The sequence below is a fragment of the Mandrillus leucophaeus genome, unplaced genomic scaffold (genome assembly GCF_000951045.1).
Source record: "Mandrillus leucophaeus isolate KB7577 unplaced genomic scaffold, Mleu.le_1.0 Scaffold1105, whole genome shotgun sequence".
Taxonomy (NCBI): Eukaryota; Metazoa; Chordata; class Mammalia; order Primates; family Cercopithecidae; genus Mandrillus; species Mandrillus leucophaeus.
The window spans coordinates 110,168-128,578 of NW_012099266.1; the positions used below are offsets into that span (position 1 = coordinate 110,168).

The 18,411-nt window shown below is 39.7% G+C and overlaps 1 protein-coding gene across 5 annotated transcripts in view; it reads right to left on the reverse strand.

Annotated features, from left to right (window-relative positions):
- The window catches only part of ST7 (suppression of tumorigenicity 7), a 230,989-nt gene that overhangs the window by 47,553 nt on the left and 165,025 nt on the right, over positions 1-18,411 (reverse strand). For all 5 annotated transcript variants that reach the window (XM_011992485.1, XM_011992491.1, XM_011992478.1 and 2 more), the window contains one exon: positions 11,550-11,664. In XM_011992485.1, the coding sequence (XP_011847875.1) occupies positions 11,550-11,664 (115 nt within the window). The remainder of the gene's footprint in view (positions 1-11,549; positions 11,665-18,411) is intronic.

Sequence of the window (18,411 nt, forward strand, 5' to 3'; positions counted from 1 at the left end):
CCTCGCCCCTGCAATTCTGTTCAAACAGACTTCAGCCAAAGTCAGGTCTTTTCTCCCTTTTATGTAAGCCATGAACATTAAAACAACAACAACAACAACAACAACAACAACAAAACCTACAGGCAGGATTTCACATCTGACTCCACTACATTTCAAATCTTAAAATTAAATCTGAGCCATTAAATCTTAATAATTTCAGCCTCAGCCCATCATTCCAACCTATTAGTCATTTTTCTGATTCAAGCTACACACACAGTTGTGCTTCCTCCAAATCTTCTTCCCCGTATGATCATGATCATCATCAGAATGACTGCTAACACTTACCAAAGGCTAACTGCCAGGCACTGGTGTTAATCAGTTATATACATTATCCTATTTAATTCTCAGAGCAGTCCTATGAGGTAGGACTGTTATCCCTGCTTTATAGGTGGGGTAAATGAAGCATAGAATGGTTAAGAAATATGCCAATATCACAAATCGAGAACAAACCTGAGCACGGGATTTTAAACGGTGCTATGTAGTTTCCAAGATCTGATTTTTAGAAATACCGCCCATGGCAATACCAACCACAGAATCTAGGAATAGGATTCTAGAGATCACCCTCAATTTGCAACAGTCTGCAATGATATGTCTGCAACCACTTATTAATTAGGTATTATATCCATATTGCTCCATGGTACCTGAAAGGACAGCATTTAAAATATTACCAAATGTTTTGTTTAAATAAAGATGTAAACACATTTATGGTGTTCTCCTATTTCAGAAACACGAAGGAAAAGGGTCATTTACACTAATAAGATAAACATTTAAATACTATTGTATAGACTACCAATATTTTCACATCCACTATCTCATCAGTGTTTATTTGACACAACTGTCTTAATAAATCCATGTTAGATCCCCAATTACCTCCTTTTTTCTTGTGGTCAAAAGCCACATAAGCATTTCTACAGTTTGGTTGGGATTGACTTATTTGACACGTTCTTTTAAAAAGTAGAAAGTACTAAAGGGAAGTATAAAATAGGAATGAATAATTTTACGTCAGCAATGTATTAATACAACATTTTCTGCTCAAAACAGTACTACCGCAAGATACAGACAGAAAACTGAACAACAGTACAGGACTGCCAAGATCAACCTCCCAAAATCTTTTTCTTTTATAGGTGAGAAATATGGACCCAGCAAAGTTAAGTGATTTTCTTAAGAGCCACCCAACAAATGAGTGGCAGAACTGACCACGTCCTTGTCACTATTCCATATCGTTAGTGTGATACTTGCTTTTACTTTCCCTGTCATTCTTCACTGTTTTGTTTGGACAACAGAGTCACACATTAAATCCTGTAATGTGTGAGACTTTTGCTTCCTCTGGTCTTTAGCCACCCTGAAAACCTGCTTACAAGTTTATACCTGACTTGTATATACTTATTTAGCTATTTGTCATTCTGATCTTTTCATACACTTTAATCATTTATGTTTCCTTACCCTTTTATCCATTGGGAGTAACTGCAATTTCCACTTTTAGTCTTCCATCCTTCACGAACCATTCTCCAGTTTAAAAAAAACTCTCTGTATCTCCTATGCCAAATAGTCTCAGCACAAAGTTATATTAATTGAAATTCTGTTTGTGGGTTCATATTTATCTTTCCTCTGCGTTAAAATAAACAAATAAAAGGCTGGGTGTGGTGGCTCACACCTGTAATCCCAGCACTTTGGGAGGCCAAGGCAAGAGGATCACTTGAGCCCAGGAATTCAAGACCAACCTAGGCGACATAGTGAGATCTCACCTCTAGAAAAAATTGGCCAGGTGTGGTGGTTCACACCTGTAGTCCCAGCTACTTGGGAGGCTGAGGTGGGAGGATCACTTGAGCGTGGGAAGTTGAGACTGCAGTGAGCTGTGATCATGCCACTGCACTCCAGCCTGGGAGACAGAGCTATACCCCGTCTCAAAACAACAACAACAAAGAGCATGGCTTTTGCTTTTTGTTACTTTTGTTTGTTTCAGATTCAAGGTACACCTGTGCCTAATATTCCTTTTTTTTTTTTTTTTTTTTTTAAACTAGAGCTACAGGATAATATGGTCTCCTTCTCTTAAGCTTCTTCCTTTTTGGTAAGAATTAAATCCATGGTATTATTCTCATGCTTTGTCTATTTTAATAGTAACTGAAGTATCAACAAGGCAGGAATTTTTCAGATGGTTTGCTTTAGCAAGTGAGATTTATACAGGCATTCACATCATGTCCTCTCCTATCTTCAAATTCACAGCCTTTACAGAAAGTACAGCTGGACATGCCACCTGCTCCCCTCTTCCGCATTTTTTTCCCTCATGTCTTTGTTACAACTCAGCAGAAGCAGGGGGGCACTGATGGGTGACATGGGTCCTGACAGGCTCTTCACCCTTAGTTACGCTCCCTTGAAAGATTGTCTGTGGGTGATGGTGGTTTTACATAGGGCTCAATGTCCTGTAAAGAGATTACCCGAGAGCAAATGAAATGAAGTGGTTATAGTTTCAAGTAAGTTTTCCCACCCAGGAGACAAAAGTTTCTGCACTAGGATTCCTACTTGTTGCTTAAGAAAGAAAAACCAAATTCTAACTCTTTTACACCAATGCTCAGAAAACCTCACAAATGTCTCCCTCCAGGACAGAATGTGTTCCACTGTAGTGTGGGAGATCACCTCACCAGCCTGCTGCAGTGGCACTCCACTCTTCCACACCTGAGTGCTTTCCCACTGTGATCTCTCAAGTACCTCCACTCAAAAGGGGCACGGTGTGAATGTACTGTGCCACCCACTTCACTCAGGGCTGGACTGAAGCCTTTTCTGAAACTGCCTCCAGGCCTCTCCAGGGCCCATAAAATAAAATGCAAGCTTGGATTTTAATCCAGTCCCTCTACCATCCCACATCCCCGGCTAACTCACCCAAGTCATCTTCTTCCCTTCACTGCATCCCTCCTCATCCCTCTGCTCTAAGGGATACAGACAATTCTCCAAATAAGTCATGCCAGTTGCGCCTCTGCACCTTTCAATATGCTCTCCTTGCCTCAAGCACCTTTCCTGTCCAGTTCAGACACCACCCCCAAGGGGAAGGCTCCCCTCGCTCCTCCTTGCTGCCTGCGGCGCCCCTTCCATCTTGGGCTAAAGTGCATCGCAATCTTTATACTTTACAGCAACTGTCTGTTCTCTTATTTCCCTGTCCTACGTACATGGTGTGATTTAGGAGTAAAAGCTAGGCTGCTTCATCACTTTGCACCCACAACAAAAAACAATGTCTGAAATATAGCTGGTGCTCAGTGTTTGCTGAATAAAATCCTAAATTAATGTACTAAAATCTCAAATCTCTTGATATTAGCTTCCTTCAACTTGCAAACATTTACATCCAATTTAGCTCCCAGAAGCCAACATTGATGAGTGTTGTACGTTCTAACAGGGAATCAGAAACTTGTTATTTCTCAACATGTGTACTGCATTTATCTTTGCTTACAGAGTTCCAGCAGAGTGTTTGAAATTGTATTGGTCCTCTAATCTCAATGTCTATTTGAAACAGCAGTGGAATGAAATTGTGGAGCAGGATGAAAAAAACAATAAAGTAAAAACTGAAACAAGGTTGAAGGAAAGTAGAAAAAACAAGGAAAACCACACCTCTTCTGACTCCTTAAGGACCCGTTATTGGAATGATGCTGCTGAAAGAAAAGGTCATCTTAGGCAGAATGACTCTTGAATTTTCAACAGTCATAAGTGGTTCATAACAGCCAAACTTTAATTCAATAATCTTGGAAGAAATGTCTGTAATTATGAGTAAAACTATCAATCAGATGGGCCTCGGAAAACTTATGTTGCAAAACTTTAGACAGGATAGAACAGTTTTCCATGATAACCTTTTTGATCTGATATCCTTTTGTTCATCTCCCAAAACAACCAAGATGTAGTTTCAATGCAGGGTCAGTTCTCATATCTATGAATCTAAATTTTTTTCAAAGGTGGCAGCAAGTAGATATATAAATCCCAAATCATCTCACAAATGAGAACACTGTATCGTAGTAGGATCTTACAGATCGAGTCACTCACTGACCACAGATGTTCCCAATGACTACCTTAGTACAAAGGGGTTGAGATGAAAGGGGCACAAGCTTGCTCTCAAAGGCTTTCTTTCTCTGCACTCCCCACAGCTTATTTCAAATAGACTCACTGAGCACTGATTCATCTCGCTTCGCCTTATTTTTGTATTTTTGTTTTTTCCACTAGACTGAAAACTTCTTGGTGACAGAGAATAGGTTATATTTATCTCTGAATCTAAAGCACCTAAAAGTTAGTACTTCAGCATAATAAGGACTTGATAGATCCTTGCTGAAATAATTTGAAAAAAATTAACCTATTTACTCCCTGTTATCCTTTAATATTATGAAGTACCAAGAATCCCTTTTCTTGGTCAGGCAACAAATTGATATCATTTCTACCAGGTACACTTGAAGCTCCTATAATCCAACATGTTTGGCCTTCACAGATGTTCTTGGAAGCATGAACCAACCAAACAAACAAAAACGGAAAATAAATTTAAAAAGCAGTCCATTTCTTCTTCATAACCTGTTTGTGGATTGTGATGTGTTCTTACTATACCATTACGTGATTAACTTATCAGTTTACTTGTTTATGATATGATGCAAAGAAAACAACAGACATACAGGATTCTGTCCTTAAATTTTTATTGTTGATTCCAGGCAGTACAAGGTGTTTTTGCCCCACCTCCAGAAAGCCAATCTGAGGTCCCCTTCCAACTAAAGGGAAAAATTTTACTGAAGAAATAAAAGGGATTGATACACAAGAATCTCAAAAAGATGTGCCGCCTGGGAGTTCAATGATTCAATCAGGAAGTTCTACATGACCTTAGTCATTTGGGGCAGGGGGAAGGACAAGCACTACACATTCAACTACACCCAGAAAAATTCATCTTACGCTACAAAGCCAAACACGAGATGTTACTTGCAACTTTTGGACTGGATTACCCCAGAAGGTCTGTGTCAGAGGGCCCTTCTGTGGCTGGTGCCCTGAAGCCAAACACAGCAGTTTCCCTGATGGTAATGGCTGGCTGGGGAGGGATGTTACCTGGGTAAATTATGATAACTGGGCAATAAGGATTACCAAACCCAACATAAATTTGGAGGGTTTGTGCAAGTGTCAACTATGTGAATTACAGATGTATGCATTCACCAAAGGTCTTCCATCATCAGAGACAGAAGTTTGTCATGCATATAGTCCTCACTGAAATGACATCTATTGTCACAACTTTTGCTCACTGCAATATATAGTTCATCCCCTAACAGTCTATCATTTGTTCTAAAGTAACCTCAAAGGCCTAGTCCTCTTGGCAGATCTACCTCTTGGTGTCCAAATCTGCAGAGCATCCAGTGCAAAGCTATGTAAGACCACCATTTCTCAGTGACTTGTGCTTACAGGCATGAAGTCACAGCCATTAGTATCAGTGCTGATAATTATTTTCTTCTTTGAAGCACCAATGTGGTTCATTTGCCAGTCTTTTCACAACGACTCTCTTTAAGCTCTTGCCTGGTATCCATGATCTTTTCCGTAACAGCCAGCCCAGGGAAAGGAGGTGGACTAGGTTTATAGTCTGTCATTAGAAACCAACAGCATACCAAATCTTCTTTCTAATATGCAGCCTAATTTTGTGATGGGTATTTTCAGATGGGTATTTCAGATGTTTGTGCCTGTGGCATCAAAATTCACATCTATATACTTAACTGAAAAGCACTGTTTTGGAAGTATGGACAGACTGACACTTGAAATGTTTGATAAATATAGATTTTACTCATTGGACCTCCAGACATCTCACATCCTTCCTATTTTTACTTATTCCTCAAACATAAATGGAAAACAGCCTAACCAAAAGACAGGGTGTCCAGTAACCATTTCAAAGGAACTATGATGATAGCTGAATAACTTGTGCTAGTTATAAGGCCCTGGGCAATAAACAAGGTTTATGAAACTTTTAGTTATAACTACTTGCTGACTCTGCAAAACAGTATCAGCAAAAGGCTTTTTCTCTGAATAGTCTCAACATAGAGTGATTCCCTAATGACTTTCCTTAGAACTTCTGTTTTCAATCTACTGAGATGAAAGTATTTCCTCCAATGTTAGAAACATGTCCTGTTCTAAAAAGTATACCCTCTGCAAATTACCAGATGGCAGATAATAATGCTAATTTAGGATGGGCTTGATGGCATCAGTAAAAATGATCTTGATATAGTGGTTGCATTTATATAACTTTTGTGACTGTAAGAAAGACCAGCTGTCCCTAGTTCTTTTGAGAAAGAAGGGAAGAACAAGAGAAGATTCTGCCCCAAATTTAGGGCAATCACTAAATGACTTAACGGAGTAAATATCCAAAAGCGCTTAGATCTGTATTTCTACTAGGACAAACTGTTCAGAGGCTGAAGTTGCTATGAACCCAAAGAAGTAATTTTTCCTTTGATCAGAAGTAAAAATCCCTGGCATTTCTTTTTTCGGCTTTCCAAAGCTTTAGATAAAACTAAGAATTTTAGTTCTAATCAAATATCTGTATGTCCTATTAGATCCATAATTAATTTTAATAACAAGTCATAACATTGTCTTTTTGCGGAGCATAAGACTGGGCTCTTATTCCCTCATTGTGACATTTTATATATGGTTTTCCATTTGAACAAGACTAATGAAGAATAGTGGTGAAGTTTAGGAGTGACACTTTCAGCTCTTTATAATAGCGAATAATATTTGAACTCTTACTGTGTGTCCCACACTGTTCTTAACACTTAACATAGATTAAACCACTTTAATCCTCACAACAAATTACCCACTGTGTGATCTTGGGCAAGTTACTTAGCCTTTCTAAGCCTTGAGCTCATATCCAGAGAAAGAAACCGAGGCTTGGATTGTTAAGTAATTTTCTCAAGCTCCCTCAGTTGGTGAAAGGCAGAGCTGGGACCTGATCCACCTCTTCCCCACCACCCATGACTGCCTTCTGGTATCCCCGAGGATCACTAACTAGAGACAGGCAGAACTAGATGCTCCCAAAGGTACCTTATAGTGCTCAGACCTGCGTTCACTCGCTCTATGAGATTCTTCTAAAATTGAAAAACACAAATGACAATGAATAAGAAACACATGAATTCTTTTCCACATTCCCACCCTAATCTTTGGGACTTAAGTTTTCAACCTAGGTGGCCTATAAACTTCTTTGAAAGGCAATCCAAAGCTTGTAACAATTTTTGCAATGGCTTCTAAAAGAAGGTTCTCATGACTTAATGATCTTGAAAACATTGCTGTCTTTATAGCAAATGTATGACTGAAGAAAAAGATAAATCTCAAATTAAATGAACACCTTACATCAAATCCCTTTTGTGATTAAAAAAATTAGATACAAGTTGATTGAAGATGGGAAGTCATAGTTTGAAGACAGTTTCAGAAAGACAAGCAAATATAGATACACTCAGTTCTTAAAAAATGATTAGAAAGGAACCTTACAAGACAATGTGGCATCACTGAAATTCTGCACCATGGCTTCAGCCCACAAGTCATGCCTTTGTAAGAGGAGAGAGACCAAGCACATCACTTTTGGAAGGCTTACATTTATGGAAAACACATGGGATTTAAAGCCAGCTGGATCTGGATTTGAATCCCAGCTCTGCAGTTTTCTAAGAATGTGGGCTTGTAAGTTATTTAATCTCACAAAGCCTCAGTTTCTGCATCTGCTAAAATGGAATAACTGCCTCCTTGCAGGGTTATTGTGAGGGTAAAGCTAATGCCAAGCTAATAACATGCTTGGCACATGGTAGGTTCTCAATAAATTGTGGCTAATAACAACAACAAGAACAATGGAATTCATAAAAACAATTTAAATAAATACTGCCAACAGCAGAAAGAGTGTAAATGTGGTGGTTAAAAGCACGGGTCTGGAGTCAGACCACCTCAGTTTTTATCCTGGCTTTCCTTTCCTTGTGGAATTCACATCATATTTAATGAAGCTGTTCTCAGTCGACCACTTTTCTCTCATAATATAACATCTACATGGCTTTACTTTGATATTATAGGCTCTTCCTGTGAGCAATTACCTTCTTTTTGTACCAGTTACCATATCTGCAAAATGGGGCTAACAATAGTATCTACCCAATATGCTTGTGGTTTGAATCATGTCTGATACTGACACATTACAGGAACTCAATAAATGCTAGCTGTTGCTGCTGCTATTTTAGTCACTGTGTGAAGAACATGATAGAACCAGGACCAGTCACCTAGAATAAAACTGCCCACCTATAATGTTGATTCACAAATTGAACACACAAGAGTATGAAAACGCCTGAGAATAGCAATACAGTATTTTAGACTAACACCTGGAATAATAAACATTAGAAGTTATCTCAATGGCAAAATAAAAATCAGACTGCAGACTACGATGAGATATGTCCAATCAACTGGCAATCTTTGTGGGGACACAGGAGTATATGATTGTTACTGATTTCTGAACTCAAAGCCAAACTTTTTTTAAGGTGGTGAAGAACAATGAGACTAGGGAAATACATTTTGCCTCCCTTCTTTCCCTCAAAATATGTTCTTCACCACCCTCATCCCTGGTCCCCAGTGCCTTGCCATTTTTCTAAATCTTTTTGCAAAGGTCAGAAAAGCAGAACTAATCCCATTGTGTTCCCAGCATACTACTTAAAAAATTCAGCCACCTAGCAAATGTAATAAAGAAGGATTGCTGTACCCAAAAACAATCCAAGAAATGGCTACCCCACCAGAGCATTCCAATTAGTAAAAAGGACATATAATCCTGCTGCTTTGGGTGTGGCTCTACAGAGAGGGATGAAGGGGCTGAGATTCTAAGTGCTGTCTCCAGCATCTCATGGATTAGACATCTGAACCAGGGTGAAGAACAGGACGCCCTAAGAGCTGTCTGTACTCCAAGACCTCTAAAGTACCCACCTCCTCACCCAGGGCCAGATAAGGAACCAGCAGTTCAGTAGACGTCTCCAGGAAAAGCAGCAAGGATGAACTTGAAAGAACCCATTTCATGATATGGGGTGAGAAACAAGAGGCATGTTTTTCCACAATCTTCAGTGGCTGCAGCTCAACCCATAAGAACAGTAACTTCAGCAGCCACTTCATTATATTTCTACTGTAAATGATACAGGCCTGAGCCAAGTCAGCACCAAAACTCCCTTCAGAATTCACTCGGTGTTAGGTCATCTGTACTCTATTGACAACTGCTGAACTCAAAACCCCTAACGAGGCATCTCAGCAACAATATGTGTCCTGCCACTAATGAGGCTCTTTTTCCATGAATAATGAACAAGAACATCATCTCTGTTGCCAGGTACACAACATAAACAAAGCTCAACACAAGGGCCTTGGTATGGTGAGTTTGTCCATTTGCAACAAAAGAATTTTTCAAAGTGTGAGCCAAGTTTCAGTGGAGGGTGGGACGAGCTGTTGTAACAAATGATGCGAACATATGTTATCAGAATCTAATAAATCAGCTTTTGGATGTTGTGGAACAGAGGCTGTGCAATGGGATAGTTAGAGACAATGGGGAGTTCCATTTCTTTATTTTACAATCAGTCTTATAACACAAGGCTGATGATTTCTGTAATGAACCGAGATCTTCATGAAAGGAGCCTTAAGAGGCTTGCCGTCCCAAAGGCTCTACTAATTAAAGTTTTATTTCTTAAGGCTTGATATATCAGATTGAGTACAGGTCAGCATTAGGGATTGCTATGGCACTGATGGCTACAGAGTGGCATTTGGAAAAGAGTACTGCCACCTGAACCCATGGTCATGGGACTGAATTCCTTTGGTAATAAAAGAATGTCAATGTATGAGGATTTTTGCCTACAAAGCAGCCCAACGGTTTAGACCCCTAAGCTTGGACCACTGTTTAGCTGAACCATGAGTAAGATTTTAGCATATAAATAGAGAATACAAGTGAGCTGACATGAAAGCCGAACAGTGTTTATTTTGTTTACTTTAAGGTGCTCCACAAATACTTTTCTCTGTTTCTAAAATCAGTTCCATACTAGGTGGCAAATATCTTGTTACACAGGGTACTCATGTCTGCACAGGCAAAATGATGCCATCACTGGCTGAAGGCTGTTAGTTTCCATAAATTTGAGCAAGAATTTGAAGAAAATGAAACAAAAACAAAAACAATCTCATAATGCCTGAGTTCCCTCAACTATAGGAGATAACAACTCTCACCTATTTCAGAGATTCTTTATGAAGAAATGTGTCAAAAATAAGACCCAACGGCCAGGTGTGGTGGCTCACGCCTGTACTCCCAGTGCTTTGGGAGGCCAAGGTGAGAAGTTCACTTGAGGCTAGGAGTTTGAGACCAGCCTGGGTAACATAATGATAACCAGTCTCTACAAAAATAAACCCTAAAGATTAGCCAAGTATGATGGCACACTCCTATAGTCCTAGTTACTTGGGAGACTGAAGCAGGAGGATGGCTGGAGCCCAGGAGTTCAAGGTTATAGTGAACTATGATCACACCACTATACTACTCCATCTGGGGCAACAGAGAGGAAGACCCTATCTCTAAAAAAAAAAAGACCCAAATGGTATAGTTTGCTCTATATGCTTTGTAATCTGAATAATGCTTTAAATGCACTGAAGATGCTTACTAAAGAAAAAATATTTCATAAACCAAAAAATGATTATATAATAAGTAATCATTCCCGATATCCATTTTACAAGCAAACACTTTAGGAAGATGGTTGCTGAAATGAAGCAGAGTAGTATGAAGCTCCGCAGATATTTTAGTAACTATGTCATGGCAGGTAATTATGTGGACAATTTTTGTCCAATTAATCAAATCATGAATTCATGGATAATGACAATATGAACATTAGAGTTTTAAAATATCTAGGATGTGCCAGCTTATTTTTCTGATTTCTTAGGAACAGGCAAAATGGAATAACTTCATGACTGAGTAACCAGAATGGCAAAGGGACTTCAAAGCCTGCTATTTAAAGAAATCAGGATATTCTGCTGCTAAGGAGAGGAGCTGCGATGAAGGAGATCTGATTTCATCTTCCAATATTTACTGAGTTGTCACATGTGCAAGGGATACTAGCTGTTCTACATTGCTCCAAAGGGTAATGTGCCCAGTAGGCAGTGGTCACAGTGAACCGATGTGGAGTTATAGCAAGAGCTCTAACAGTCAGTGCTGCCCCTACAGGATAGGTACTGCCTGTGAGGTTCTGGGTGATTCCTGACCACAGAGGTAATAGAGCAGAGTAGACATAACTGCCTGATGGGGAGAGCACGAGGGGAGCCTGTAGGGAGGGAAGGAGAGGAACGGGACACACGCCATGTCACATTTCTGGTCCTTGCTAACCATGAAATTCTATGGTTCTACCAAACACCATCATAAAACTGTAGGTGAAAATTCTGTAAGAGTAAGGTTACAAAAGTGCTGTGCTATTTAAAATGACCCTTCCAATCTAATCAGGGAAAATACATCAAAAGAGGAACAGTCAAGTAAATAAAAATACCCAAGGACTTACCATCATACTTAGCTAAGACTGCCTGAACATCAGCATATGCTTGTAGTTCCAGAAGGGCTTCTAAAAGGTTTTCATGGATATTGAACATGCTCAGAAGGGGGAACTCCTTCATTAACTAGGGCAGAAGAAACCAAGGAATAATTAGTATATTATGTATGTCTTATACTTTTAATGTACATATTTTATTGTACATATTTACTGTATATATCACGTTTATATATATATACACACACACAGTAAAATGATTACTAGAGTTAAGCATTTTAAGGCATAAGCATTTCTTATTTATTTAATTATTTGAGATGGAGTCTTGCTCTGTTGCCCTGGCTGTAGTGCAGCGGTGCGATCTCAGTTCACTGCAAGCTCCACCTCCCAGGTTCAAGCGATTCTCCTACCTCAGCCTCCCAAGTAGTTGGGACTACAGGCACGTATCACCATGCCCGGCTAATTTTTTGTATTTTTAGTAGAGATGGGGTTTCACCATGTTAGCCAGGATGGTCTTGATCTCCTGACCTCGTGATCCACCCACCACGGCCTCCCAAAGTGCTGGGATTACAGCATCTCTTATTTTTAAAGTATAATACTGAATTGTATTTATATAAAAGTATAATTCAATTCTTAAAAGTATAATTAATATTGGGCTATAAGAGTTCACATCAATTATTATTTTGTAAATCATTAAATGCTTCTTTTGTTTCTGATAAGGTGGGATAAGATTCAAAGAGAGGTTTTCATAAAAGTTGAAGAAAATGCTCAATAAAGATAAAATGCCATGGAAAAACCAAACAAGGTAAAGGATGAAAAATATCTCACAGGCTTTACCAGTTAGGTCACTGGTAACTTCGCCAGCAGCAGTTTGGATGGAAGCCAGACTGTAGAAGAGTAAACAAGGGGGCCCTACTCTTTCAAGTAGCCTAGTGGCAAAGTTAGGGAGACAAAGTAGAAAAATAGCTAGAAAGTGACATGGGTTAAAAGAAAATTTGTAGGTAGTGATGGGGGTGGTAGTAAAGAGGAAGGTTTACGAGTTCCTGCCTGGTGGCCTCCATAAAACCGGGGCCAAGATCATCTTCTGAGACTAATAGGTGTCAGGGAAGAAGCTTAAAGATGGGGTGAAAGTAAAAAACAGCCACACGGTGGTGAACTGCTCAGGAAAAAAAAAAAAGAAAGAATTGCTAAAGCTGTCTTGAGGGCCTAACAGACTGGAGACCATAAATTTATAGAGGTTATAATTGCATGGTGGGCAAGTTTTACCTAGCAGTGGCCAGCAGCCCAGGTACAGTAGCAAGATGTCAAATGATTAGGTTGAGCCTGGGTGGACTGAATTAGGTTCAATAAAATTCAAGGAGCAAGAGACTGGACTATGGTGGTGAACGAATGATTAAAGGAATGGTCCAAGGGTTCTAGACTGGATGAAGATGAAGAGAGGCCCAAAGGGAGTTAAAAGATACAATATTGAACTTCACTGGGAAGCAAAGAGAAAGAAGAAAGACAAAGAATTTCAGAGTAAATTTTTTTATCTTCAAGAAAGGTAAAATCTGGCCAGGCATAGTGGCTCATGCCTATAACCCCAGCACTTTGAGAGGCCGAGGCAAGTGGATCACCTGAGGTCAGGAGTTTGACACCAGCCTGTCCAACATGGCAAAACCCCCTCTCTACTAAAAATACAAAAATTAGCCAGGTGCGGTGGCACGCACCTGTAGTCCCAGCTACTTAGGAGGACGAGGCAGGAGAATTGCTTGAACCTGGGAGGTGGAGGTTGCAGTGAGCTGAGATCATGCCACTGCATTCCAGTCTGGGCAAAAGAGTGAGACTCCATCTCGAAGAATAAGAGGAGGAGGAGGAGGAGGGGGATGGGGGGGAGGAGGAGGAGGGAGGAGGAGGGAGGAGGAGGAGAAGAAGAGGAAGAAAAAGAAGAAATCTCATCTTAAAAGAAAGTTAACCAGGTTCAAAAAAAAGGAAAGGTAAAATCTTATCTTAAAACAAAGATAACCAGGTTCAAAAAAAAGAAAAGTAAAATGTTATCTTAAAAGAAAGGTAACCAGGTTCTTTATAGAGCAGAATCACAGATATATTCTCCTCTAATCCTCTACCTGGATAACTGCTATCTATTATAACATAATAACCTCTAAAAAAGTGGTAACTGTTTTCGATGTCAACATCTTTAAAGTAATTATGCTGAGAGAAATAATACTCAAAAATAGGCTAATTCACTGCTAAGCAAAAAATCAGTGAATATACTCCATTGACCATCCAGTTCTTCCATCATTAGTAACATTTACCATATCGCTTTGTTTTTTAAAGCCAAGAATCATTTACCCTATCTTTAAAAATAAATAATTTTCTGCAGCCCAAAAGAGCATCATATTACTAATGAAAAACCCCTATTAAACTGATTACGCGTTCAGTAAGACTGATGGTCCGAAATTCCCCAGAGAGGCCTGCAGTGTTTTCACTGTTGATAAAGGAAGTGAATAAGACTATACCACACATTGCTGATGTTCTGTAACCAATAAAAGTACTTCTTGTTCTGGTTCATTTTGATTCTAGTTGACATTACTCTTTGATTTTTTTTTCTCTTTCTAATTAAAGCTAGTTAGAATTAAAGCTCTCTGTCATTCAGCATTTGGCAACACAATAAAGACATTCTCTAAACTGCAACATTTAAACATTTATTGTTTTCAGCCAATTCTTCAGGTAACGATCAAACTTCAAGGACACAAATCATATTCTATAATTTAAAAAGTGCAATTCCAAATATTACTTGCTGAAGCTTAAAAACTGAGTCTTATTAAAACTCAGTGAGACCGCATATGCAAACATGAGGTCTCACCCGGTTCCAACAGAACTTGAGGTAAGATGCTAGGAGCTTAAACAACAGTGCTTTCATTGGAAGCTCGGACACGGTAAACTGTGTTCAAAAGCACATCACCAATAAAAGGATTTTAAACATGGTAAAAAGCAAATGTTGGAGAGGTAATTAAAGTCATATGACAATTCGTAAATCTAGCTTTCCTAATTTAATATAAACAGGAAGAAAAAGTGAACCCTCTGCTGCCTCCACTGCCCTCTCCAGCCCCTCAAACAAGCTATCTTAGAGAAAAGCCCACAACTCCCTTGGCTCTGTGTACTCCACACTGCTTCGCTACAATCTGGCTTGCCTCTGCACAACCTGAATCTGCTTGTCCCCATCTACAGGTGACTGAGATTGCTCCTGTGGACACCCTCCGCCCTTTTCTTGCTTGACCTCTGCATCATTTGAAAGCTTTTTCTGATAGCTTTTTCTTTGAAACGCTTGCCTCTCTTGGCTTCTTCAACAGTATTCTCTTCTGGTTTTCTTCATACTTATCTCACAGCTCCTTTTCTAGTTTCCCCTTGTCTCTGACTTAGGAGTAAGTCTTCTTGCAGGTTATGTCCTGCATCCTCTTATCTTAAACACCCTGATCTCTAGAACCGTTGTCATTTCCAGGGTCTCAGAATCAGCATCTCCACGGGGATGACTTCCACAACCTAACATCCTGCCAACTGTCTTCCTGACAGTTTTACCTCAGTGTCCTTAAAGGCAACACACCTAATACTGAGCTGACAATTTCCCTCTTCCCAGGCCAACCCTTCAAACCTGTTCTTCCCTCCTTGGTATTTCCTATCTCAGAGAAAAGAACCATTAAACTCTTGTCACCCTCTTCTCCTTACAGCCACTTTAGAGGCCCTGCAACCCCTGAGTTGATATTTAAAACATGTTGATAGCTTTCATTACATTCACTGAAAGCTCTGTTATGCAAACATACACCTTAAGAATCATTACTCTCTCTGTTTTCTCTAACCATGCTGCCAGTAACTTATGCCCTCATATATTACCTAAATTGCTCCAATAGCATCTGCATTTGTCCATTTGCCTCCAATCACCTCTTTCCAATCCACCCTTCCAATGCAGTCACAAAGGCTTTTTTTTTTTTTTTTTTTTTTTTGAGGATGGAGTCTCACTCTGTCACCCAGTCTGGAGTGCAGTGGCTGTCTCTTATACACATCTAGATGTGTATAAGAGACAGCGCCCAGCCCATGAAGACTCTTATACACAAGTGAGTCCATCACACTCCTGCTTAAAAGGCAACCACTGACATGACGAGATTTATCCCAAGGAAATAATCAGATGTGAATACAAATTTACAAAGCTGTTTATCACATTATTGGTAATAGTAAAAATTTTTTAAATGCAAGCAACTTAAAATTTAACCCATTATGAGATATTTAAGTATAATAAACTATAGTCACCTTGTGGGCTATTATATGTTGTCATTAGAAGTTAAGTTCTCAAAAAACTTTCAACAGCATGGCCTGGGAAATGCTGACATACAATATTACACTAGAGAAAGCAGGATACAAACTATATTTTGCAATAAAATCATGCTTTTCTTATGAGCCTATGCATAGAAACATACTTGGTTAGAAATACACTAAAATTATACCAATATACTAAATTATACTAATATACTAAAATGTTAACAGCAGTTATTTCTAGTTGATATTAAAGGTGATTTTTATTTCTTCCTTCATATTTTCTATATGTTCTAATTTTTGAAAATTTTGTTCTAACATTCATTCTATGAACTGGGGAGGGGGACAGCCATTTTTAGGAATACTGGCTTCTCACTCAATTCTGGATATAATCTAAAATGCTTGGCAAGGCGAACACAGCCCCTTGTGACAAGTCCCTGTCTACCGTGCCAGCCTCACTTCTAGCCACTTCACACACACCACACACCTGGCATAGAACAGCTTTCAGTTCCTTAAACAGGCCACGTTCACTCATGCATCTATCCAAGATCCTCCCCCGTGGAGTGCTCTCCCATCTTGGTCAATCTGGTCGCTCCTCAATTTCCAGGAAATCTTTACCCGGCCCCTGACTCCTGACCTCTTACCTTCATCTGCAGGTTAAGTACTCCTGGCCTGAACTACCAGAGTCCTTGTCACAATCATCTACTGGTCCATCTTCTCCATGAGACTGAGAAGAACGTGAGAGCAGGAACTTTGCCTCATTGCTGTATTCTTCGTCAGTGACCAACCTATCATAGGTGCTCAACACACACTTCATGACTGGAATACTTTTTAAAGGCTTTACATTTCTATTGCTTTAGAGTATATGTTATAATATTATATGTCTGCTGCCACAGCTCTACTTCAGGCCATTGAATTACATATCCCTAAACATGTTCTTTATCATTTATAATCTTCCATTATCTACACCTTGGACAAGGTATAGGTAGAACCTGTATGTTTTGACTCAATGCTCAGAATTTTCTTATACTTAGAACTGTCTGAAAATGGAATAGATGGTCTAGAGAAGTCTCTGTCACCAGAACTACTTATATACAGAGAAGCCGGTCATGGGACAGGGATACTAAAGAAGGACCAAGAACCTTTCCAATTCTGCAATTCCAGGGAAACAATTCCCAGCTCTTAAGCATAATTTTTAAGGCCCTCTCTCAGTTCAAGGCCAGATTCCTCCGGCCTCTCCTGTCTTCTGCAGGATTAAATTCTAGTCTTGTCAAACCAGATTATTATGCACCATTCCCAGAATCCTGTCTACTGTTCCTAGCCACCGTGTTTCTGCTCGAACTGTTTTCACCACCTGGAATACCTCTTCCCCTCATTTACAAGGCAGCCTGTCAAAATCACCCCACCCTCCAAAGCCCAGATCAAATGTCACCTCCTAAAGTCACAGCATCGTAGAAAGTGAGAGCCAGAAGAGTCCATGGAGATCATCCAAACACCCTCCTCACTTTACAGACGAGCTCCCTCCCACCCCCGCCCCACCAAAAAACAATAAAGGCTGCAAGTTTAAGTGATTCAGCCAACTTAGTGCTGGGATTATGATCCAAACTCAGTCATCAGCACTGAGTCCAAATTTCAAAACATCAGAACCCTAGTTTCTGGGTTGCCAAGTCCAGAACTAAACCATTTTGCTTACGCTTCTCACACAATACTACTGTATCATCTTTGTATTGTGTTTACATGAATTTAAGAAGATAGATGTATTACAGAGGAAAGAGTCCTAAATTTAAAGTTATTCCTGAATTAAAATCCAACCTCTGCCATTTACTACCTGTGTGAATTTGCACAAATTATTTAACCTCTCTGAGCTTTGTTTTTTTCATCTCCTGGGTCTTAGTTCATATGGCATCTTCTTAGACTCTCTCTACCACCCTACCTAATGTCACCACCCACCCCTCATATCACGACTTTCCGTTGTTTCTATCACATTCTGAAATCATCTTATTTATGTGGCTGAATATTAGATAATTTAAAAAAAACTAAAAATAATAAAATAGAGGGTGAGAGGTGGGGGTCTAGTTTTATTCTTTTGCATATGAATATCCAGTTTCCCCAACACCGTTTATTAAGAGACTGTCCTTTCTCCAATGAGTGTTCTTGGCACCTTTGTCAAAATCAGTTGGCTATAGATACGTGGATGAATTTCTGGCCTTTTTATTCTGTTCCATCAGTTTGTGTGTCTGTTTTTTTTTTTTTTTTTTGAGATGGAGTCTCGCTCTGTCGCCCAGGCTGGAGTGCAGTGGCCGGATCTCAGCTCACTGCAAGCTCCGCCTCCCGGGTTTATGCCATTCTCCTGCTTCAGCCTCCCAAGTAGCTGGGACTACAGGCGCCCGCCACCACATCCAGCTAATTTTTTTGTATTTTTTTTAGTAGAGACAGGGTTTCACCGTGTTAGCCAGGATGGTCTCGATCTCCTGATCTCGTGATCCGACCGTCTCGGCCTCCCAAAGTGCTGGGATTACAGGCTTGAGCCACCACGCCCAGCCTGTGTGTCTGTTTTGATGCCAGTACCATGCAGTTTGGGTTATAATAA